General features: G+C 43.5%; 1 protein-coding gene and 1 non-coding gene across 39 annotated transcripts in view; both read left to right on the top strand.

The window, feature by feature from the left end:
* SORBS1 (sorbin and SH3 domain containing 1) overlaps positions 1-25,488 on the top strand; it is a 232,472-nt gene that overhangs the window by 167,757 nt on the left and 39,227 nt on the right. For 15 of the 38 annotated variants that reach the window (XM_043925947.1, XM_043925926.1, XM_043925937.1 and 12 more), the window contains 7 exons: positions 3,758-3,805; positions 3,924-4,053; positions 5,897-6,011; positions 11,612-11,695; positions 16,255-16,320; positions 16,897-16,998; positions 21,162-21,211. In XM_043925947.1, coding sequence (XP_043781882.1) covers positions 3,758-3,805; positions 3,924-4,053; positions 5,897-6,011; positions 11,612-11,695; positions 16,255-16,320; positions 16,897-16,998; positions 21,162-21,211 — 595 coding nt within the window. The remainder of the gene's footprint in view (positions 1-3,757; positions 3,806-3,923; positions 4,054-5,896; positions 6,012-11,611; positions 11,696-16,254; positions 16,321-16,896; positions 16,999-21,161; positions 21,212-25,488) is intronic. The other 23 variants (XM_043925953.1, XM_043925951.1, XM_043925942.1 and 20 more) reach the window with 4 other exon arrangements.
* LOC122709650 lies at positions 24,822-25,012 on the top strand. Its single transcript, XR_006345636.1, has one exon. It is a non-coding gene; the product is annotated as a U2 spliceosomal RNA (small nuclear RNA).

The raw sequence follows: 25,488 nt of genomic DNA, 5'->3' as shown, positions 1-25,488 counted from the left end.
GTGTGGCTCCACCACATCAGGAATCACAAGATCCAGCTCCACTGAGCCCACTGGGACTTTCTTTGAAAGGACTCTTGGAGAAATAGTGAAAGCAGGATTTCATGCATAGACAATGTCGGTGTTCATAGACAACTGGAGAAACATTTCGTTTGGTTAAACACACACACGTTTGGCTGGCTCGGGTGTATAGAAATGCAGAAGGTGAGCCTTACACCCAGTTGCATCCCCATCTGTCCCTAAGCATAGACGGTAGCCTGCCAGGAGAAGGTACAAGAAGCAGCAAGTGGAAGATGTAGCAAGAGTGACTCAGTTTTACCCATTTCCCTAGAGAAGAGCAGGAAGAAAGCTAGAAGGGTGGTGGGGCAACTCAAAAAACTTGCTTAAGTGTCACCAGGGACGGGGTGATGTGGAAAATATAAGAGCAAAGGCCTCCAGGGCTAGAAGTCATCCAGGCCAGCACTGCAGTGTGTGACTTTCACAGCACCCTCCCCTGCCTTCTCCCCCCAAAAGAGTCTATTCTGTTAGAGTGGAATAGCTACAGTTCTCCTTGCGATCGGGCAGATGAGGCTGGGCTGAAGGTTACACCAGAGTCTGATCATCATCTCAGGGCTGAGGAGCGGCAGAGGTAGGGAAGTGGGGTTGGAAAGACCTGAATGCATTCTTGCTTTGTCTTCCACACTGTGCTAGGGGCAAATTTTCCTAACCTCCCTGGGCCCTAATTTCCTTGTCTCTGAGATATATACTTACATACCTCCAGGAGTTTTTCCAAGGATTGAGTGAGGCAATATTAGTAAATGACCAGCTAGGCACTTAATAATAGGAACAGCTATTATTTTTATTCATAAACATACGTAAAGTTTTCTTCCATTAGATTTGCAAGAAAAACAAAAATTTGAGGAATAAATTATGCATCCCCTGGCTCTAGTCCAAATTACTAATGTTCAGATGAATGTGGGCAACTTGAGTTCGTCCGCTTAAAAGTCAATGAACTGAAATCCACATGTCAGAGGTGGATCCCACCTCTGGGAAAATGAAAAGCTTGTTCATGGAGATGCCCCTGCCCTGTGCTAGCTTGAGTTGGAGGAGATTTATTTTTCCGCTTACACCAGATAAAGAAATTGCTTTAAGAATGTTCAGGCATTCAAACTTCTCTCTTGTGTTCACCCCCTTCCACCTCTCTTCTTTCCTACTTCTTTTTCCGGCCTTGCGTGCGACTTGTGGGATTTTAGTTACCTGGCCAGGCATTGAACCCGGGGCCTTGGCAATGAGAGCACTGAGTCCTAATTGCTGGACCACCAAGGAAATCCCCTTCCTCCGTATTCAAACTTTCAAAATACACAGGTTAACTCCCCCAGCCATGCTGTTTTTTGTTTTGTTTTGTTTTCCATCTCAGAACTATTTCTCATTTTCTTTTAACAGGTGTTTTAGAATTCCACATTAGAAAGCTCTAGGGAGCAAAAATCTTTAAAATGCCGAGAATTAAAAAAAAGAAAGGAAAAAAGAACTTTGAATATTTAAGTGCTGTTTTCCCTCCATGAAAACTCTGCTTTTACCTTTAGAACCAGTAATAGTTATAAATTAACCCTCACCTTACTATCTGCTGCTAGGTTGTAATTTCTCCATGATTCAAAGAGAGACAGGGTTTTGAGCTAGAATGCGAGGCTGGATTTTAAACAATACATACATTGGTTCCTGACTAAGCTAATTTCTTATTTGGCAGGCACCATTTTTCCAATCAAATCACTACAATCAAAGCTAATTTTTAGTTTTCTTTGATGCTGTGGTATCTTATCTGTATAATAATCAGAAGCTCTATTGAAAAACAAAAGCAGCAAAACAAACAAAAGCAGGCAACACAGAAGTCTTCAGAAGAGCACTCTGAAACATCTATTTCTGGATCCCAGTTTATCTCTTCTGCCCTATTTTCAAAAGTTAAATAAGCTCTCATGTTCAGTTTATAGCAGGGAAAGGCTTAGCTATATTGGTAGAAGAACCTTAAGCTCTGTTCAACTTTAAGGATAAGAATTAGCCAATATCAAAGCAAAAAGGAGGAGGAAGGGAGGGAGGAGAAAAGAGATCTCAGTACCTAAAACCTTTCCATTTTTGGAGCTGGAAAGACCTGGGACAGATACAATAGGGAGAGGAGAGGGGAGGTAGGAATGGAGATAGAGATCCTGTTTTTGAATAATACTGGAAAGAATAGCAGTGTTAGCTTTATGTACATTTTATAAAATATTCTGGCCTTTTCTGCTCTGAAGCTTAAAACAACATGGAGACAAGGACTGGCCATCAACATATTACATTGGGTTCTCTGACTTGTCTTTGCAAGCTAGTTCACGTGCCTTGTTATTTAAAGCTGTACTGATTTTAAGAGGAGTTGGGTCTTTATTCCACATTCATGAATTCTGAATTCAGGTTAGTGAGCTATTAGAAAATGCAAGAGTCTATTTCAGCCTAACTCTTGTTGGCGAAATGCTTTGGAGGGGTCGTCATGGATATAAGTGACTAAATATCCTGGGTTTCCAGGGCAGTCCCAGCTGAAAAACCTGTTCCAGTGAGAGTACCTGTGGTCTCATTTTTAGTTCCACGCAGCCATATCCACGAAGGGTTCAGATCTTGCTTCTGCAAGTCTTAGTGCCTGGGTGGGTGTTCAGCTTATTTAGAGACCTGTGCTTAACAGTGGCACTAGTGGTAAAGAACCCACCTGCCAATGCAGGAGACGTAAGAGATACGGGTTCAACCCCTGGGTCAAGAAGATCCCCCGGAAGAGGGCATGGCAACCCACTCCAGTATTCTTGCCTGGAGAATTCCATGGACAGAGGAGCCTGGTGGGCTAAAGTCCATAGGGTCGCAGAGAATCGGTTATGGCTGAAGTGACTTAACAGATACACACACATACCCCACCCCACCCCCGCCCTTGGAGAGCCATCTCCCACCACAGAAACTCGTGTGAGTTTGACTCGATCCAGGGTCACAGTTTAGACAGTGACCCCGAGTGGCACTTTTGCAGAGCAAATTATGTGAGGATCTGCCGAGGGCGTGTGGGGTTCCAAGGAAGGAAGGCTGTTCGAGGGACTCGTTTACAGTGGAATCAAAACGAATGATGACAAGGGGTTTCTCAAACTGTTTTCTTAGCTGCACTACCACTCTGCTAAACGATTTTGTTTTGAGTTGGCCCCAGAGTTCATTCAGGTTTTCCCATTAGCTGTTATGGAAGACACAGAACGAACTTTGGGGCCAACTCAATATATGGAACCTGAGCATATGAAATGGGTCGCAGCTGAGCCAGGCAGCTAGAAACCACACCTGGGGCCTCCCCATCCCACTGGGCAGGCCTGGGTATTCTGAAACTCAGCAGCATAGACCAGAGACAGTGCCAACACCCAGGCGTCCGTCTCAGCCTGTTTCCCACTCAGCCAGGCTGGGGACCAGCTTTGCTTGTGGAAATTCTCTGGAGAGGACCTTTGGCTCTTTGTCCCCGTGCGTTTCTGGGTGTCAGGGGCAGTCTCCCCCCAGGATTTGTGAGTGTACCTTCATGACTACAGGTCTGTTTGGGTGGGTGGGTTCTCCAAACCCAGCTCTGAACTGTGTGGTTTGCCATGGTGTAGCTTCTGGTGCTTGGCTCGTCCTCTGTCCTCTGGGCTCCCGGGTGTGGCTGGACAACAGTTGGTGCAGGATGGTGGCAGTGGGGGACTTGTCACTCAGTTCTCTTACCTGAGCCGGATGTCTCCTGATTACATTTTGTTTTGTTCACTAGATGATGACTCAGATCTGTATTCTCCTCGATATTCCTTTTCCGAAGACAGTAAGTGGCTTAGAATTTCTTGGTTGTGGGGGTGGAAGGGAGAGTGGTGGACGAGGGAAGGATCTCCCTGTTTTCATCCATTTTAAAAGTCTTTTGCACCCACTTTTTCCTTCTCCAGCAAAATCTCCCCTTTCTGTGCCTCGCTCAAAAAGTGAGATGAGCTGCATTGATGGTGAGAAGGTAGTTAAGAGGTCGGCCACACTTCCCCTCCCGACCCGCTCTTCCTCACTAAAATCAAGCCCAGAGAGGTAAGTGTTCTCATCAGCTCCATGATTTTAGGCTCTAATACACAATCTCTTTCTCTGAGTCAGGCAGCACTGGAGCCAGGCATCAAGCAGACCTGAGTTTGAATCCCTGCTCTATCACTTATTAGCAGTGATTTATTTTTTTGACTCTTAGTGTTCTCATCTGTCAAATGGGGAAACATTTTACATTCCTTGGGATACTGCAAGGATAAAACAAGATAATGCATGTAACATATCCTGTAGTCCTGGCTTATCAGATGGGCTTAAATAATGTTGACAATAATTATCATCACTCTTTCCCTCTTCACAAGAGGAATCTTGAACTATAGATTTGTCATGTGTTTTAATACTCTCTGTGCATACTGATGGGGCCTATAGCAGAGAATATAATTTTAAAATGAAGCTACACTTTTTAGTATCTCTTTATTTATTCAACACATTATCAAAACATAAGGCTTGATGGTTGAAATGATATTTGTCATCTCTTAATGCCCACACTAAATGACCCAGTTGTCTTTTACTGAGTCCTATGCCCTTGGGAGCAGCTTCCAGGGCATCTGGACTGGTGTCTCAGGCATCTCCCAGTTCCATCTTCTAACACTTCTCAACCCCAAATAGGTTTTGGCTAAACAAAATTATTTTCCCTTTAAATACACACGGTTTCATACCTCCAAACTTCTTCCATCTTTATGACAAATAAATGGCTATTTTTGAAATCCCACATATATGTACATGACATCTGCTTCAGAGTTTGATAATTAATTTGAAAGGAAGGCTGGGTATACCTGCAAATCCTTACAGTGCATTCATTAAGCACCTACTGCATGCATTCTGTGTGCGATTGAATAGGATGCTGTAGAGGCACATTGGACACATAAATCATTGTCCCTGCCTTCACGAAGTTTATAGCCTTGCAGGAAAAACGGATTATAATCACAGTGTAAAATGCAACTGTGTGCCTGCGTGAAAATTTTGCAAATAATTTCCAAGGCTTCATGTATCCTCTGAAATCCCCTACTGGATCAGGTTAAGTACCTGTGCCAAAGGCTGCATTTTGGGTGATTACCAGGGTAGGGTGTGGAACAGGGAAGAAGAACATGGTTATAGAAACAAATAATGTTGCGAACTTCCGTGGCAGTTCAGTGGTGAAGACTCTATGCTTCCAGTGCAGAGGTTGCAGGTTCAATCCCTGATCAGAGAACTAAGATCCCGCATGCCACATGGGGCGGGCAAAACAAACAAACAAAACAAAACAAAAGTGTTTATAGAGTGGTTCCTGTGGGCCTGGTGTTTTGCAAAGTGATTTGTATGCTGAGACATACTGTCTCATTAATCCTTACAACAACCGCACTTACCCGATGAGTAGACTTAGTTCAGTAGAGGCTAAGTGCTTGGCCCAGAGGAGCCAGCTAGCAAGGGCTGTAGTAGGGTTGGAACCACAGCTGCCTGGCTCTGGGTCCTGCATTCTCTCTCACTGCACTAGCCTGAGTGGGAAGTACAGGCATGTCTGGGAGATGATAAGCCCCTGAGAGCAGAGCAAGGTGAAGGATTTTTTCCAGAGCACACTTTGCAGCTGCAGCTGCTGCTTTGCTTCCCTTTCTTGTCTCCCTGCTTCCCGGTGCCTGGTTGTGAGCACGGGACACCTCAAGCCTTTTGTGAAGCGAACACAGGGATCTAACTGGTTGTTGGAAGAAGGAAACCAGCACAACTGGACGCTTTGTCCAGAGTCCCATTTTGTGCCTCGGATATAAAAATTCCTTGATTAAACTACCGTCGGCCAAAGTCGTCAGACCTGTCGGATGCCAATTTTCATGAGAATAGCTTTAATAGGATTTTCTTTCTGCAGGACTGACTGGGAGCCCCCAGATAAGAAAGTGGATACAAGAAAATACCGCGCAGAGCCCAGAAGCATTTACGAGTATCAGCCGGGCAAGTCCTCTGTTCTGACCAACGAAAAGATGGTAATGTGCATATTAAAGTGCTTTTGTCTCACCCTGCCCGCGTTCTTTAATCCGGATGCATTGTGCGCTTGGATTACATTCTTTCTCCCTTGAGATAGACTTGCTTTGTTTAGAAGACAGTGACAATATGAAGTATTTTTACCCTTTTCATTTGGCAGGTGTTCACAAAATAAGTGCTGAGAGTCTGCATTGGAAGAATCCTCTCACTGTGGCTTTGTTGTTCTTTTTGTGTATGGTTTTCACTAATTTTAAATCTGCTAGTGTAAAGGTTGATTTTGCTGCTGTCTTTTTTAAAAACATCTAACCATTCGTTTATCAGGCTTGTTGCTAACCGGACTAAAACTGTAGTTTTAGGGGTGACTCATATTTGAACATGCATACATTTTGTAGAAGTTACAAGAACATCATTAAAAACCAGATAATTAATATGATGATGTTACTTGGCGGGAAAAAAAGCTCCAGGCTGTTAGACTATGGCTTTTAGATCTTCCTTTTCTGACAAGTTCAATAGAGAGGACACATTGCATGTTCCATCTGATTTGTGGTTCCCTATACAAGTTCACATCTCCAAGCAGTTATCGGTGGGGAGCATGGCCTGTATGGGCATAGAAGACCACCCTGTGAAGGCAAGGGAGAATTTTTACAAACTGATTGGTTTCATATCTGCCCGTCACACTTCCTTTTATTCACCCTTCATTAGAACAAGCTGGTTTCGGAATTCTGATCATGGTCAAAGGGACCTCCAAGGCTCCATAAACCCGGCAGCCCTCCGGCCTTTCCAGCAGGAGGGAATTGTCGTGCTGGGGATTGATTCTCATTAAAATGCGGTTACCACACTGAGTCCAGAATAAGAAGGCCCCTGAAATGTGCATTCAAATTCTTCTCCCTCCGCCTCTTTTGCTCTACATGTTTTTAAGGAATAATTGATTTGACTTTTACTAAAATACAAAGGTGACATCTTTAAAAGCACAAAGGGGTAAGTAATTTTAGTTAGGGAAAAAAGGTTCAACAGTTCACCAAAATGCTTCAGATTTGTCATTCTCCGGCATTTACTGTGCACCAAAGTTATTTTAAACAAAAAGTTCTGAGAGGAGTAGAGAATTTTGCCTCTGTCTCCTCCCTTCACTGCAGGTTCTCTCTCTGTGAGAAGGTAATAAACATGGTAACCTTCCACACAGGTCTTCCTATAAAGAAAGTTATGTCCCTTGAGTGTGTTCCTGACACTTGAATAACAAGCAAGGGACATACATCATGTATCCGTACACTTCTGTGCTTTCAGATTCTGTAGGCCCCTGGGTGCTTTTGTTTTGGCGATATTATTGTTCATAGATGGTCACTGCTGTTACTGAAAGCTTTCCCCTTAATTTCTCCTTTGTTTCCTCTTCCTTTCCTTGGTTCCTAGTAATTTGACCACTACTCAAAACTACGGGGAAAAAACCCCAGAATCCATAATTTTATGCTCATTGATACCACAGTGATCACAGTATCCTCCATATCATAGTCCTTGGGAGCATTTATGTTGTTTTCACAAACCCTGAGAAGTAGCTCACTCTGCCCACGGGCCCCACTTTGGAGAGTTACGGTGACCATACACGTGGGTGGTCAAGCACCATCTGGCTGTTCCCACACAGGAAGCCCCTCCGGCTGTACCAGGGCCTGGGCCAACCAGTGAGGACATAAGACCCAAGGCCGGCTGGAGAGGAACATTGCTGTCTAGCTGTTTGTTCCCAGGGAGTAGTTTTTCATTTTAGAGAGAATCGTCATCTTTTCATAGTCCGCTCTTCACAGAGGTGGAAACAGTCCTTTATTTTTGAATTTTTCTTCCTGCTGTTTTTGCCACATGAACAGAAAAGTTGGACTGGGAGTTTCAGTGTGAGTCCTGCCTTTCGGTTTCGCTGTTTGGTTTGCCAGAATTTGAGGGGCCCCTTCTTCCCCAACCACCACCACCACCACCACACTCACACGCATGTGCACACGCACACGTTTTTGTGGTGGTTAGCTGTGAATAAGTGTGCTAACTAGAGACAGATAGAGAATCTAAATTTTCTCCCAGAAAGGCACATCTTTTTTATGGGGGAGAATCCCTGTTTCCCCCCAGTGTTTTTCCAGCTGGAGGTGCTTGTGTCTGCTTAAGCCTGGCAATTTGAACTGGGACCTCACAGGCACATCTGTGCTGTTCGCACAGAGGGCTGACGGGTAGACCGTGAAGATTGCCTTAGCATTCATCTTGTCCCTGCAGCAAACCCACAGCATCCCAGTCAAACACTGTGCTACCTGCAGGAGATTCGTAGGAGATTCGCAGCCTTGGTGACCTGTTCAGCTATTTGACAAACTCATATGAAGTTCTTTATTACTGTTTGGCCTCCCTCTTATCACAGTATGGGCCCATTTTCTTCTGTTCTGGTCTTAGAGTTGGAGAGCTACTGGTTGGTCCCTGCTTTGTCAGAAATAGTTTTTTTTTCAGGCTGTGGTCCTTTTACATACTTTACATACCTCCCAAGTCCCTTACGGAACTGAACTGCAGCTCAATTCAATAAATATGTACAGTTGACCCTTGAACAACACAGGTTTGAACTGCACAGTCAACCTAAACGTGGATTCTTTGTTATAGCCCTGCACGACTGCAGTTGGTTGAGTTTGTGGATATGGAGGAACCCTGGATACTAAGGGCCTGCTGTAAATTATACTCAGATTTTCAACTGCATGCATCCCTGAGGCCCAGGTTGTTCAAGGGTCTGCTTGTAGAATAACATTTATGTGCCAAGTCCTGGGTTAGATGTTGGGGTTCCTGCTCCCATAGGGATAATGTGAGAAGGACAGATGTAAAAATCATTATTACAAACACAATATTTATTTGGAAGTGTAAAACATGGGGATTTACTCAACTTAGTTTCTCCCCAGTTCAGAGTCACCTTGAGCTCCCTCCTGACTTTTCAAGTCTGTCACTTGCCCCTATGTTAGCTTGGTATCATCCACAAACTCAGCAGCCCCACCCCCTTCTCCTGGGGAGTATGAGAAATGTAAGCAGCACTGGACTAGGAATTGGAAGGTTTCTGAGTTCCAAACTCAGATTCGGACACTGCCTTATGTCTGGGGGCATCACTTAACTTTTCTAAACAACCACAGTGTTTTCACCTATAAAATGGAATTATTATCTGGCCTGCCAACCTCGCTGGAGCATTGAGTGAGAGGGTCACATGTGATAATGTGGGTAAAAGATCTGTGAATATAACAAAGTGCCATGTAAATGAACATGCCACATTCAGATTCTTTAATTACAGCCTGAAGCTAGTCTCCGGCTTCCGTCCAAGCAGCAGAACTATTCTTCTGAGCGATTAGGCATTTTCCTCGTGAGTCCCCTGCCTTTTCTGAGGATTTTGCCAAGCTGGGAAAAGATAGCTCCCTGTCGTAGAGACCTCAGCCTGGCTTTGTGGAATCTGCTCTGCCTGCCAGAACAGAGAGCCTGCTCTCCATCCAGAAGGACAGTCCCCTATTTGTCCATTCTGTGCTTGAACCTAGAAAGGAGTTAGTGCAGAATCAAGTGCTGCATGGTATTTATTACCTCTTTAGCTTTCTCGCTGGGCAACTCCAAGGACAAAGGTTGGCTGCTCTGGGTGCAAGCTGGTTGACATGCCTCCTGATTCAATTCTCAACCCATCATTAACCTTGGTAATTAAACAATCTGTGAACAACCTTTGACAATAAAATGGGTTGATTCTTTCAGAACTGAGTACCAGGACATTCAGGCAGTTTTCTGAAAAAGTTGGTACATTTTGTTTTTTTTAAAAAAAGGAAAAAACCCCAAATTATTCCCAGAGAGCAGTTTATAAATAAAATAGTCTTTTAAAGCAATAAACATAAAATAGGTTTCATGAAGCCCCATGATACAAGGACCTAGGGTGTCCCCATGTCTAACCTGTCCCTCCTAAATGGCGGTGTCCTTGTAGGTATTGCACCTCGTTTCATTGAACAAATATAGATTCCAGTATTTTACAGAATCCACTGAGATGGAACACACATTCTCCAGATTTTAAGTTCCTCTGCCGCTCAAGACAGTTGGAAGAAGGTTTAGTCTGAATGCAAGAGGACAGACTGTTTCAATACATATTTTCCTTTGATTTCAACTAACTTCTATTCAGTTAATTTCAGCTAAAGGAAAGTTATCTACCAGATCTTCCTGGGTTTAAAGCAAAAGTAGAAATAATAGTAAGGATTCTTATAGGAATCTTAGAGATTGGTGAAGGTCACTAAGAAAGTTTACAGCCATTTCAACAAGCTGCAAAAGACCCGTTACCTGAATGTTAAGAAAAATGTGTCCAGAGAAACTGCTCTGTGAAGGAGTCACTTGGAGATGTGTCCACAGGATGTGCAATTTCCTTTCTATGTATTGTGGCCCTGAGGGCATGTTTCTTATGTTTTCAATCTCAATGGAAAATGTATATTTTCTATTTCATTTTGTCAGGATATCACCATTTCTCTCTTTTGTGATTATTAAGATTTTTTGAAACATATACACATAAGAATTAAGCCATGAGCCTCTAACAGTTTCATCTGATGTGATCATATCTCCAGTTTATTAGGGGAAACTGATTTGCTTTCCAGGCACTCATTTTCCAACTAATTATTTCCAGAAACATGCTCTTCCACAGAGCAAGGTACCAGAACTTTATAAATATTTGACGAAACATGAAATCCCAAGGAATCAAATTATCAGTCTGTGAATTACCTCTTAGAGCTGTATAAAATGAGAAAGCTAACTTATTTTTGTAACATAACCCAGAAGTTTCTCCCCCGTGTTGTTCTGTTATCTGTCTTGTTCAGCTTTTTCCTTTATTTTTTCCCCCAGTTCTTTAACATTTATCTCTTAAAGCACAAGGTATATCTGTCTGTATTCATCCCCCATGGATGCTTGTTTAAAATGTTTTTTCACTTGTGTCTTCTGTTTTTACTTACATCATCTTTCACTTTACTCTTGTGTGGGACTTGGTTTCTCACCTACTCATGTGCCATTAAAGATGCAGTATTAACAAATTGGCTTTTATAAAAGTGTCAGTATTTGCTGTTGATTTTGAAAACCTGAAGACAGCCTTGCACATAAGCACTAAAACCGTACTAGCCCATAAAAAGTGTTTGCTCTACTCATCTGGCGTAGATGGCTAAATGTTTGGTGTGTTCACCAGGTTATTTGCTTGTAACTCTTAGCTCTTTGGAAAGAGAAAAGAGGGGCTCTCTCTTCTCCCACCACTCTGGCAATTACCAAGGAAAACTGTCATGCCCGTGTTCAGATGTGTTGAGAGGGCAGCCGTGGGGTACAGTGCTCTCCATCTGTGTCCCTCTGCCTGGGGACCGATGAACAATTCCCTCACTGCTGCCTACCTCAGTGTCCTGTTTTCATAAACACATCCTTTCCTGCCTGTTTCAGCTCCTGATTTTGCTCATGTATGTAAAAAAAAAAAAAAAAAAAAGGATGATTGCTGCTGTTGAATGCAGGTGCTGTATATTTCTGGAAACCACTGCATCTCTACTGGCCAGTTCCTATGTAATCTCTGCATAATGTTATCCTTCTCTTTCTTCCATTTCCCTGTCACCAACCCCTATAGAGTCGGGATATAAGTCCAGAAGAGATAGATTTAAAGAATGAACCTTGGTATAAATTCTTTTCGGAATTGGAGTTTGGGAAACCGGTAAGTTTAATAGCTTCAGTGGCTATAGACACCATTTTAAATAATGCTGTTGATGCATTGTTGCTGCTAAAGAATCAGATCTGTTTGTAAAGAGTTCAGGAAGTGGGGAACAGCTTCGTTGACTGTCAGTAGTGGGATTGTCAGTTCTCACTACAACCTGTGAGCTTTCCACTGCTTTACTTCACCAAGAAGGGACAGTGAGCTCTGAGAAGTGTTTCTTGCTAGATTTCAGGGAGACACAGCTAAATCATTGCTTGTCTTAGGACCTTTCAGCACTAGCAACAAATATCACACACCTTGTAGACTGCATTATTTCAGGCTTCGGTTCGGTCCCTTGAACAAAGGCTTCACAGTGTGCTGAAGACAAACAGGAAAAAGCATATACACTGAGAAAGGCCAGCATTGTCCCTATTTTAAATAGAAATTTTAGAAACACGCATATAAGAGAAGTGACAAAGCAAAGGGAAAAGGGCCTTTCTGTGCACAGGTGGTCTGAGAATGCCACCCTGTTACAGGCAACTTTTAGGGAATGATTTCTATGAGGTAGGGATAGTATTTACCAAAATTATAGATGAGAGTTAGGAATTCTAGCAAACTTAGTATTCAGCCCAATAGCCTGCAAATTCTGTGATGTATCTGAGTTGGCTTTGGTACAAATTGATTTTTGGCAATTCAAGGAGGATTTTCTTGGCCTTGCACCCAAAGGAGTATCAAACAGGAGGGAGAACTGAGCTCATTTTTCCACTGGACATAACTGGAAACTGATTTTAAAACTTCAGTTACTTTAAAGTCTTAATTATGACAGCAGCAAAAAGAATGTACAGGTGGAGGGATTAAGTGTATAAAAATAAAACATTCTATTAGATGTTTGTATGAGACTTTAAGCATTGAATCTGGCACTTGAATCACATGATTTAGAATAATAGTTGTGTTCTTGTGTTTTTTGCCAGATAGCTTTATAGTTCAGGAAAATGTTAAATTTCATAGTATACTTTTCATGAAGATGAAGACAGAGAAATTTAGCTGGTGCTCTGAAATTGCTCATTTGATTGAGCCATGAAGAGCTTTGTTGGAATGTTCAGGCATTTTCAGAGTTAGGAGCACCTGGCTTGTAAACACTCCACTTGTATGAACAGGCAGTCCTCCTTTGTCTTCTCTGAGTCACCTACTATCAGCCAAGCAGCCCTGGATGAACACCGCCACCTAGTGGTCAGAAGCGAGGGACACATCCAGCCCAAAGTGTGCACAGTCTCCTCCCCTCCTCAAAGCTTTGGTGCACACCTCACTTCTCCTCTCTCCCTTTTTTCTCTGCTGTCCACCATTCACACATCAATGAAGTCGACCTCCCACAGTCTTTTCCACCTGCAGAACTTTAGCAATATCCTAACCTTTTTCTTTTTCTTAAAACCTGCTCAGTTGTCTCACAATAGAAAAAACCTTTGGAAATGTGTTCCCCTCAAAAAGATGATGATTAGTATATGCAATAATAATGCCGTACTTTCATCAGAGAAAGAGTGATATTAGCTTTATTTCTTTCCAAAAGTCCAATTTATTATCCAGGATTAGCTACAACTAACAATTTTTCATAAACTCCAGTTATAGGTATTTTTTCCCTGAGGGAAACCAGAATGTTAAGTCTTTGGTGAGGCTATAATTAAACATTATATTTTAAGTCAAAGAAGAGGAATCATCACGCATGTACAACACCTAGTAGCAGTGGAGACCAAGACTAATTTGTATTACAAAGTAAAAAATGCCAAATATTAAGAGAAAGTCATAGCATTAAATTGTTGATAATAAGGAACCTGTGCCATCGATTTTTTTAAACCCTGTTGAGAATCTATAATTTCTAGCCATCTCCTCATTTGCCAAATAACTAGTTTTACTGAAATATTAACTTTTAGGGAAAGTTATGAAGCCATGTTTTTCTAATTAATTGTGGCTGGTTTATTGTTTTATTAAATCTGTCATTGTAATTAACACTCCTTCTGTTAGCGATTGACAGCATTTCAGTCACAGTGTGCCTAGATAGGCTCTGTGAACAGCTCAGTGAATTAATTGTTTCTATGGGAAATGGTAGTCTGAACACCACACAGCCAATCCAGACAAATGTTGAGAAAACAGTCCATCTGTGTACTGGGACCTTCCTGAAATTTGTGTTCCTACCCTATTGTCCCAACTGACTCTTAATTATTTAAAGGCTTAGAGATGTTTTTCCAAAATGCCATTTCCTCTGAAGCCAGAGTGTTCCTTACATAGACCTTAGATTTCGTAAATGGGACTACTGCTTCTTGTATGGTCTTTTAAAGTCAAAAAGATGATACTTTTGAAGACTTGCCAAAGTAGCTTAATCAATGCCCATATCCTGAGGAATAGCATTGAGATGCACAGGTCCTTATGGTGTGAGGCATAAAGGTGAGCTTGTTACCTGGTTGAACCAGATTGATGACTGGATAGTACTCCCAGAGCTTGCGAGGAAGGTGTGATGGGGAGAAATTGTTTTCTTCTCTTCACTTCTCCTACCCCAATCAACTCTGTGCCATTAAAGAGTAAGAGATAGAAATAAAAGGGGTATAAACTGTGGAAGTTGTTTTGGAGGGTTTTTCAGCCATTTGGGAGCAGAATGAAGTTAAAATTCCAGTCAAAGCATGTGGATCGTCGTTTCTCCTTTTTATTCCATGTGAACCTAGGACCCGCTTCCCAGCAGTAAAGCCAGCCAGAACTGTAGATGTTTACCCTGCATTCCTTTCTTCCTCAGCCCCTTCACTTAAAGCCACCCTGATTTAGTGAGCTGAAGCTTCAGTAAGACCCTGACTATAATACCTTTTAGGTCTAACGAGTTGTAGAGTATCAACTGATTTAAGACTTCAGGGACCATTCAGGGAAGATGATTTAAAACCAATTTTATTTGTAAGCACTGTCTAATATTTTGCAGGAAGTAAATGAGTAGGGCTACCATCAGTGACTTGAAAAAGTCTCCATCTCCAACAAGATTCAACTGTATTAAGTGCTTAAAGATGAGTGATAATTGTCAGTGGCACTTACTCTACAAATTGCAGAATATAAGCATACAGAGATCACGTTACTGACCTGCTAATGGTAGTGGTGAAGGCGCCTTGGAATCAGGTTACTTTTCATCTATAAATTCATTATAAAGGGCCTGGGTGTCAGCCATTTCTTCTTCCTCCCTCCCCACTAGAATTTTGACAAAATTGATGTGATTTCTGTAAGTAAGCTCAAGGTGAAATGTAAAACTAATTTGAATGCTGCCATAGAATTGTTTATGATGAAATTTGTGCAGAATGATAGGAGTTATTAATGAACTCGTGTCCTCAGAGGTCATTGTGTAAGAAATTTCAAGTCTAAGCAGGCAGAACAAAAAGGTATACAGAGTGGGAAAGAGATTGCAGGTTTAGACATATCTTGTAACTTCCAGATATCCTCTCCTCTGGTTCCCTCTTGGGGCTTCCGTGGTAGCTCAGCTAGTAAAGAATCCACCTGCAATGCAGGAGACTCCGGTTCGATTCCTAGGTCAGGAAGATCTGCTGGAGAAGGGATAGACTACCCACTCCAGTATTCCTGGGCTTCCCTGGTGGCACAGATGGTAAAGAATCCACCTGCAATGAGGGAGACCTGGGTTCAATCCCTGGGTTGGGAAGATCCCCTGGAGGAGTGCTTGGCTACCCACTCCAGTATCCTTGCCTGGAGAATCCTCCTGGACGGAGGAGCCTGGTGGGCTACAGTCCATGGAGTCACAAAGAGTCAGACATGACTGAGCAACTAAGCGCACACACTGGATCCCCCTTAAAACAATTCTCCTGGCAGATTGCTACTTTGGGAATTCCCAAAAGTAGCAGATTGCTACTCATTCTAACAAGAAGAGTGAAAGGAAAAAAATGAAATTCAAAGTATAAACTCTTTGCTTTAAGAGAGATGGAAGGTCTGCCTCTACCATCAGCAATGTTATCAAGTCTTGTTAAACTGTAAGAGATTAAAAAAAATTATCTGATGAAATTGTCTAGTTATACAGCATAACATTTAACACCTGGTTTATACATGGATTTCCTTGCCACAAATCACAGAAAGCACATTTAGCACCATTTACCAACCCTTGGTCAGATCTCCAAATTCACACATTTGTGAAGACATGATAAAATTTACAGTGGGAGAGACTACCTCCAAAATGTGGGTTCACAGTGTCAGTCTTAGTTGGAAAAGAACAATGTGGAATTGAAATGTTTCTGTTTTCATTGAAATTGGTGTTAATGCTTTTTCTTTGTTTGTTCTTTTTAAAGTTTTGATTATTTCGTATCCAACAGTTATTTCCCCGAGACCTAGATGTAGAAACAAACCTCCCACTTCACGTTTCCAGCTCCCAAGAGTTCGTGGGGTCCCCAGGCAGCCTCAGGAGGCAGAGTGCCTGCTCCTTCCGTTTTTAGTTCACTTTTCTGTGTTGAGACAGTTCTCCTAATGTTGCCCCTCTTTGTTTGAGCCGGTCTCCATGTTTGTCTTTATGTCTTTATGCTCATTTCTTCATTTCCTCCTCTGCTTCCCGTCAGCCTCCCAAAAAGATATGGGATTATACTCCTGGAGACTGCTCTATCCTTCCTAGAGAGGATAGAAAGGTAATTCCGCTGTGCTCCTCCTGCGGGCTGTGTGTATGCTCTGGCCTGACTAGTGTGAGTGTGTTGTGGGGTGTTTCTTTTAATAAATCCCCTCCGCCCCCTCCTTTTTCTTTTTTTAAAAAAAACTTGATTATAACTTTTTGTTTCTGGCTTGGTGATAAAACAGTTTAACAAAGTCTCTAAGACTTATACTAATACGTAGAGGTTTTAAAAGCAATTACTTATTCTACTGACATATAGTATGTGTCATAGTCACCATACTCTGAAAAGAGAGAAAAATAGGTATTTCCTCAAAGGTAGGTTTTTGTGGTATGTATAGTTCCTCTCTTTAGCAAGTAGAGTAGCATTTTGGAGCTCTGATTGCCACAGGATTTATATTCTCTCTGCCTAATGCTGCATTCTCGGTTTTCCTGCCTCTAACTCATTTCTAGTAAGCTCTTGTATTTTAGTCATGCCCATCTTTGCCTTATTAATGTATGACACTAAACAAACTCATTTTTCTAATGTAACCTTCCATGCTGTCTGCCTTTGCTCCTAACTAAAACGCTCTTTCCCATCTTTTCTTTCTTGAACCAGACTAATCTAGAAACTGATCTCAACCTCTGCCAAACAGAGTTAGAGGCAGATTTAGAAAAAACGGAGACGCTTAATAAAGCACCCAGTACAAACCTGTCACAGGTATTTCTGAGTTTTTCTCATGCCCTCGGTTCCCTTTGCTCTCTTCTTTGTTCTGTGGTTTTTGATGTAGTGGGGGTGATGAATGGTTATGCTGGTTATTTTTAAGCTGCATGGCTTTCTGACTCTTGGTTTAGATCCCCCTTACCCCCTAACTTAATTTTTTCTTGGATTTTTTTTTTTTTTTTAGCTTGGCATTTTCCTTACAGGGAATTTTTCAGATATATGCAGGCTGGCTGGTGATTTAGCTGCTCCCCCGCCCTTACCATCCTCTTTCTCTGCTTTCAAGGGGTCACCCTTACAGCTCCCCTCTGCCTCCTTGGGTGTATACCTTCTCTGAATTTTCAGGGAGCCTTTTGTGGGCAACTTCCATAGATTTTTTGCAGCCCTGGGAGATACAAACCTCAGAGATCATTTTCAAAAACACAGCCGCCGTGAATCAAGAGCCTCTTATGTGGACGGCACCGTCAGAGTAGTAGTATTTGTAATTTGCAAGGTCAGAAAGTTCTTAATGAAGAAATGTGCTCCGGAGGCCAGACAGCCTGGCCACATGCATTTGAAACTCAGCCTGCATTGATATTTTTATAGAGAGCTATGTCCCAGTGTGGTTTATTAAAGGATGTGTCAGAGAGAAAAGAGAGTCCAAGATAAATGGGCTCCCAAGGGAAAGAAAAATACCAAATGTTTGGAGAACGGCTCCCCATGGCTGCCTGACAAAACAAAGGAGACTCTTACCAGGAAAGGGTATCTTTACAGAAAATAAAAAAGGAATGCGGACACTGCTGAAGAGGCTAGGATGTCCACAGACTATGGCGGGAGACATGGAGAATGCTAGCGGACCACGTTATTCTTAAACAGAACTGAGACAAGGAGGGTCAGGCCACCAGTATAGGTCACTTGGATATGAAGTCACGTAGAGCCAGGGACTCAAACTGGGTGATCATGGCCACAGCCAAGGGGGCCAGGATAAGAGGGGGACGGAACTGCAAGCAGATACAGGGGAGTTAGGGTTTGGGAGTCCAGAGTCCCCAGAGGAAGAGTTAGCCTGCAGGGACCAGGGGTTAGGCCCAGGGGAGTGCAGAAGATGAGCGACAGTGCTCGCAACCAGGCGGATAGGTGTCGGGGTGGGCATGGTAGGGGGCTGAGTCTCCAACCAGGGCAGAGACTGGCAGCTGCTGTCGCTCTTGTGGGAATGGAGGTCTGAGCTGGTTCTGAAGGAGAATTGTGGCTGTAGGTAAGTCCTGAAGTGAGCCAAGAGGCAGGACGGGAGCCCCAGCCAGTCAGCAGGCACTCTTTTCAAAGTAGCCTAGAGAGGGTGGTTCTGTAACAGGTGTCAGGATGGACAGCAGCCAGAGGTTACTGAGCTCACAGCCGCTTCTGTTGGGCAGAAATGGCGTCTGGTACCCACAGTCCTGCCTGTGGCTAGGTGGGCCTGAAGAGGTTGCATGAATGTGTCATCTTGACACTGATTCAGTTATGCATTACCCATGGCCCTTAGCTAAGGCATGTGAGATGTGCTGAGAGAGGTTCTAAGTCAGCACAAGAGTGGACGCATTGCCTTCAAGAACATGGCAGCTAGCCACACTCATAAATAAAAGAGCTCCACTAGTACATAGCAGTGCCTGGTAAGAGCTGAATGACCACTATGGGCTCTAAGGGCTCAGGAGAGGGGGAGATCTTCCAGAAGATCAGGGGAGACTTCTCAGGAGTTGGCCCCGATCTTAAGGAATGGATGGAATTTAGGTACCTGGTGAAAGTGGGGGCCATCCATTGGAGGCATGGTAGAGGGGGCAAAATAAACATATTTAATATAGATTCAGGAATAAAGTAGATGAATTCGGCTATAATAGAACATTTTGGGTGATAATAGTGGGAGGCAGGTTTGGGAAAAGAGGGTTGACTCTGGGTTATAGAGACTCAGAAAATATGGTTAAGGGGATGATTGATTTTGCCCTCCAGTCAATGATGTAATTCAGGAAGTGTTTTAGGAAGCTCAGTGTCCTTGCTCCCGAGAGGCTGAATTGAAGGGAAAACCTCCAGTTGGAGGTTGAGAGGGCAAGGAGACTGCTGCAGTGGTCTGGGCATGCAGGGGCAAGAGCCTATACTCCAGTGGCACGAGCGTGAAGCGAGGGGGAGGATAGATGTGAGAGAGAACTCACAGAAATTGCAGTGAGACTTTTTTAAAAAGAATTATTTAGCCAATGCCTTATTTTAATTAAAAAAAAAAAAACCAACGTCCTCCCTTTATTTCTCTCTCTCTCCTTTTTTTTAAAATTTTCTTATTATTGGGAGACACACATGTGGAATCTTAGTCCCCAGATCAGGGATAGAACCCTTGCCCCCTGCATTGGAAGCACAGAGTCTGCAGAGTCTGAACCACTGGACCACCAGGGAAGTCCCACAGTGAGACACTTTAACTAACTGGTGTAAAGAGCAAAGAACTGAGGGCAGGGATAGGAAACACAAGTGTAGGGTTTGGGGAAGGAAGCAGGAAGGATGGGGATGTCAGTATGTCACATAAGAAAGATGGGGAAAAAGTCAGGGCAGAGGGAAGTTGATGGAGGTAGTTTCAGGTATTTCTGAAGTGTTGGCTGTGGATCATATGGGGGATATCCAGGCAACAGTTGGAAGTGGATGAGAGGCAGGGGTGTTGAAAGTCAGTCAGGGTCACCTGAAGAGAAGTGCTGGTTGAAGCCCTGGGAGCCGAGGGAGGATTGAAGGGAGAGAGAGGGTGGGGGACCAATAGCCCCCCATGGGGATCTTGTCTGACACAGAACAGAGGAGGAGGAGGATCAGAGAAAAACAGAGCAAGGAGGAAACGTGAGAGGTGGGACAAATGTGAGAGCTGACTGAGGGGTCCCCCCAAAAATAGACTCTGAGGGAAGGTCAGTGCATCTGATAACCAAGAGGCTTCTAAACACTTTAGAGGTCGCTGGGCAGGTAGCTGATGGGAGCTGGAGTTATGTGGTAAAGAATCAGGGGAGCCCCCAGAGGTATAGCGCCTACTGACAACCTGTGAGGGGGATCGGCAGGAAGCGGGTGTTTCCAGAGGACTCAGCAGGGTTGTGCCGAAGCTCTTCCAGGATGGAGACCCGGCTTGGGCGGGCGGGCATAGAGGGTGGGAGGCTCCAGGAGGGGATGGGCGGGAGAGGCCAGTGTGGGCACCAGGGCTGGAGGGGTGGACGTGGAGGGGAGAGCAGTGGTTTCTCAGGAACACTGGGGGTAAGGGCCGGAGGACAGCCGGGGTGAGCCCCCAAAGAAGGCTGCCTCCCTTCCCACCATCTCCTCCTCCTTTCCCAACCTCTTCCTTCTCCTCCTCCTGCTATTTTCTTTCTCTCCTTTCCCCAAGTGCCTCTTCTCTTCCAGAGAGCTTGTTCTTCTTGAAGTGGTCATTAGCAGAGATCGGAGCGTCTTTAAGAGTTAAGCTGTACATTGACTTATTCAACTACCATGTTATTTTTAAAAACAAATATATCACACCCTTTGCCTTTCCTTCTCCGAGATGATAGACACCCTAAACTCTGTAACTATGCTGCTTTTTATCTATATAGAGCTCTTGGTTTTCTCCCTTTTGCATAGTGGCCTGTCATTTGATAGCATGCTCTCCCACTTGGTGAAACAGGCATTAAGAGGTTTTGTGAAACTGCATTGCTCCCCATTTCCAGGGGTAAATGAATGATCTAGAAGTATGGTCTTTTTAAATGCTTTTTTTTTTTTATGTTATGTACCTGATGAAGTGTTGGGTGACGCTCTCTAGTTGTGGCATTTGGGTGCATGACGGAGTCTGGTGGGCTTGGCAGGGGGTCCGAGGGCTGGGGATGAGCTGGTGCAAGGTGCTGTCCATGTCACTAGTGCACGTTGAGAAGTGGTGGGCCATCCACCCAGTGGGCCTGAGACTGGAGATACCCATGAGGAGTGGGCCATCTCCTGACCCTTCCAGAGAGCCTTGGGTGCAGCCCCTGGGAGACAAAAGCCCGGAGATCCTCCTCCCAGAGAAAGAGCGCCGCCGTCCACCCGCCCTGAGCCCTTCCAGCTCAGCTCAGCTCAGCTCCCTGCCTCCGGGAGGGCTTTGTCTAAACTAGGACAAGAAAGGGGCTTCTCTACTTTCCCCTTGGCTTGAAATAACTGAGTCAAAGTAAGTCTTTTTTTTTTTTTGACATTTACAGAGCTCAGCAATCAGCCCGACTCCAGAAATTTCTTCAGAGCCTCCTGGATAGTAAGTTATCATTGTTTACATGGCTTGATATATGAAATGTCCAAAATGGGAAGGCTTGTGTTTCATTTGTTTCAGTCTAGTGGCTTTGAATGATGTATAGTTTGGTGATAAGTAGCAATTATAGTTTTAAAATTATTTTTTTTTCTCCTCCTTTTCCAAATTAACATTGTGATGACTCATATTACCTCTGATGAGCATTTCCCTGTGTTGGCTTCTTTACCTTTGGCTGTAAGCTTATTTGTTTGAATTGAGAAGCTGATTCCTGGGAGTGAGGAGGGGTGTGTGACTGAAGTGCATCTGGTGTAAAGGTGACTGGGATGAGGGGGGTGAAGTCTTCAGGCTGGACCTGTCACAAGGAAAGATGGGGCCAACTTGTCTCATTCTCAGAGATCTGGGTTTATTCCCCTATACCAATTCTTGGAATTCTGCCTGGCTGGTGAATGCACACCCCACGCACTTCCTCATAGGGTAACTATCGGCCTCTCCTCCCCTCCCCCAAGCCAACCTATGTCCTCTCCAAGATTTCTTGTCTCCATACTTTGCTATGCAGCTGTCATCCCAGCTGGAAATGTTTCATTGTTGCCCCAGGCCCTTACAAACATGTTAGTACCTCTTATTGGCACTTCCTTCCATGCCTGACTGATGCTTTTGTACTTTTGTGACTACAATAAACTCTGAACCCCCTGAAGGCAAGGGCTGCATACCTGCAGTGCCTGGTGCACCCAGTAGATTCGGGCGCTGTTCTGGTAGAAGCAGCTTCTCGTCACCATGAGATTACAGTCTGTATCTCACTCCGAAATATGCCGGGGAGGGAAGGCACGCTGTTACTCCCTCTTCCATTTGGGTTGGATAACTCCACACAGAGCAAAGCTCAGCTGTGTGGGCAGAAGCCTGACTTTGGTGTGAATGCTGAGTTTATGGACTTGGGGGTCAAATATTACAGTCACTTGGGCATATCCACTCTATCATATCTGGCCAGGGAAGACATTTTGCAAGAGTAGTTTCATTTCAAAGTCAACCAGCTGGGATTAGCGTATGTGGGTGAAGTGAGTGAATTTCTAATGGATCTAAGGTTTTATGCTGGATATTCTGATAGAAGCATAACATATAGTCCCCTAATAGTTTCAGGGGCAAAACATGCCCCCCCCCCCAAAAAAAAGTAAATAAAAAGGCAACATGGCAACTGAGTAAAATAGATTGTAGAAGTTAAAAGTATTCAGAATGTAGCTTCCACAGGCTGTCAGTGTTAAGAACACAGATCTTGAATGAACAGGTCTTGAATGAAAGATTTGAATGATTGTTTGTACACTTAACTGTGTGCCAAGTCTTGTGCTTAGCAAAAGTGTATTATACTTTACCTCATTTAGTCCTCAGCATTCTAGGATCAGTTGTCATTTTTAATCCTCATTTTATTGGTGAGGAAAAGGCGCATGAAGGTTGTGTGTGCCTGGCTTCCATAACTGTGCATGGCAGAGCTACCACCAGAGTAGGAGCAATGATATTCTAGGCCAGGGAACTGCTGAGGTCTACTGGTGCCATCTATAAACTCTCATCTGCACCAATAGTGATTCAAAATTGGGTGTTAAATTAACCAAAGAAAGGCATGCTAGAGTTTACTGTTTCGAGTGACTAAAAAAAAGAAAAAACAAGGATCCATTTGTGTCATAGTATGTTAGCAGGATTGAGGGCATACAGAATGTTTTTTTGGTTGTGCCCTTTGGCATGTGGGATCTTAGTTTCCCAACCAGGGATCACACCCACATTCCCTGCATTGGAAGCACAGAGTCTTAACCACTGGACCACCAGGGAAGTTTCCATGCAGGCTTTTTAAATATATATAATTTTCTTTCCTTATTTATTGGCTGTGCTGGGTCTTTGTTACTACACAGACTTTTCTCTAGTTGCGGCAAGCAGGGGCTACTCTCTAGTTGTGGTTTGCAGGCTTCTCATTGCGGTACCTTCTCTTGTTGCAGAGCTCAGGCTCTAGGCACAACAGCTCAGTAGTCGTAGTTCCGAGGCTGTAGAGCATGGGCTCGATAGTTGTGGCACACCTCAGCATGTGGGATCCTCCTGGACCAGGGATCGAACCTGTGTCTCCTGCATTGGTAGGTGGATTCTTCACCACTGAGCTACCAGGGAATCTCCTCCATGCAGGCTTTTTAAAAGAGCAAGTTGCTCTCAGACACTCTGAGGACTTGTGTACATAAAGCTATTTGATGTGTTCATTTATCAAGTAGTCTCTTCTTGTGCTTCCCTTGTGTCTCAGTGTTCAAGTGCTTCCCTTGTGGCTCAGCTGGTAAAGAATCTGCCTGCAATACGGGAGACCTGGGTTCGATCCCTGGGTTGGGAAGATCCCCTGGAGAGGGCAAAGGCTACCCACCCCAGTATTCTGGCCTAGAGAATGCCATGGACTTCATAGTCCATGGGGTTGCAAAGAGTTGGACACGACTGAGCAACTTTCACTTTTCTGTTTGTGTCATGGAAATATGTCTCTGGAGATCTCTGTTTTTCAGTCATAGCCTAGTTCTCATCTTGACAGATGAGCTTTTCCCTCCTGCTGTGGGGACTTTTCAGTAATTTAGGCTTGATTCTCTCCCAGTTTGTTCAAATGATTAAAGTTTTTCGGTGTTTGCAGTTGGGGACAAATCAGCCTGAGTGCAGTGCCTGACATGTAGGAAAATGTACAGTAAGTGCTTGCTGAATAAATGAATGCACCTATAGATCTCAGTTAATTAGAATCCAGCTTGCTTAGCGCTGAGGCAGGCAGCTTGTGAATGCGAATCACATGTGAAAGAAATGTTGTCAAGACTTGACTTAACCTAAGCACCAGAGAAAGACAAGTCACCAAATGGCCCAGGATCAAAAAGTCTGTGGTCAGTCTGTAAGAAGTAATAGTGTTGTCTTAAATCCACTTTCACATCTTGAGCAGACTGCAGTTTAGAATTTTATTAGCATGATTCCTTATCACAATGTGAGAAGTTTAGAATTTTATTAGCATGATTCCTTATCACAGTGTGAGAAGAACCTGGGAAGACAGAAGGAAATTCACCCATAGCCCCAATATCCTAATACATCTGTCAGTCTTTCATTTCAAAAAGCATCTTTCATGCTTGTGATCATCGTGTATATCCCATTTTGAATTTTATTTCCCTGGAGTTATCAGATCTGTATGTCAATAGTGTAGACTACTCATTATTTTCAACATGACTTAGCATTTTGGCACGAAAATATTTTTTTTGTCTAGCTGAAGAGCTTTACTTTATTTGGCCAGCAGATGGCACTCAAGAACAAGCTGCTCTTTCCTCAATGGTGATGGTCTACTAGAGAAATCACTTTTTCCCCTTAATCTAATTTTAGATCCAAACACAAATCATTAGGGTAGATCTACATGAGTGATTAGAGACTCCCCTGGGCCTTAAAAATGTCATAAATCTTTGTGCATGTTGGCATTTAACTCCATTGAATCATTTATTCCACCAATGTGTATTTATTGAACAATAGTGCTAGACACCAGGCATGCAAAGATTCATAAGATAAACTGCCTGGCCTCAAGGAAAAGTGTCATTGGAGAATTACATGATCGTACATGACAATCAGAATGCAGTGTGGTATCGCTTCTCGGCCTTTTGGCTAAGATCAAGTGTAGTATCTGTTCTTATCAGTTTAATATCTGATACGTCCTCTATCCGAGGACAATATATTAAATGGATTTTTGGAGCTGGGAGTTGGAATAGGAGCTTGCTCCGTCCACTCCACGCATCGACCTGGTATTGCAGTACCTCCAGGAACGGTGCACCCCCCTCGGGGGAAAAAAAAAAAAAAGAATGCAGTGTGGTAAATTCAGAGATGGAACCCAGGAAGTGTTTGAGGGGAAAATCAAAGAAAGGTTTTATCATGCAACAGCAAATAAAAAGTGAATGACAGGGACTTCTCTGGTGGTTCAGTGGCTAAAACTTTATGCTCCCAATGTAGGAGACCTGGCGTCGATCCCTGGCCATGGAACTAGATCCCATGTGCACAACTAAGAGTTCACCTGTGGCAACTAAGATCCCACATGCTGCAACTAAGGCCCAGCACAGCCATATAGATAAAAGTTTAAAAAATATTGTAAAAAAGTGAATGACACTAGCATTATATTATAAATACAAAAAATTTTTTTTCATGCAGTACTCTAAGATTGTCTGAAAGTGAAAGTCTCGTCTGACTGTTTGCAATACCATGGACTGTATAGTCCATGGAATTCTCCAGGCCAGGATACTGGAGTGGGTAGTCTTTCC

The sequence above is a fragment of the Cervus elaphus genome, chromosome 15 (genome assembly GCF_910594005.1).
Source record: "Cervus elaphus chromosome 15, mCerEla1.1, whole genome shotgun sequence".
NCBI classification, from domain to species: domain Eukaryota; kingdom Metazoa; phylum Chordata; class Mammalia; order Artiodactyla; family Cervidae; genus Cervus; species Cervus elaphus.
This window is presented reverse-complemented; position numbering and strand designations above follow the sequence as displayed.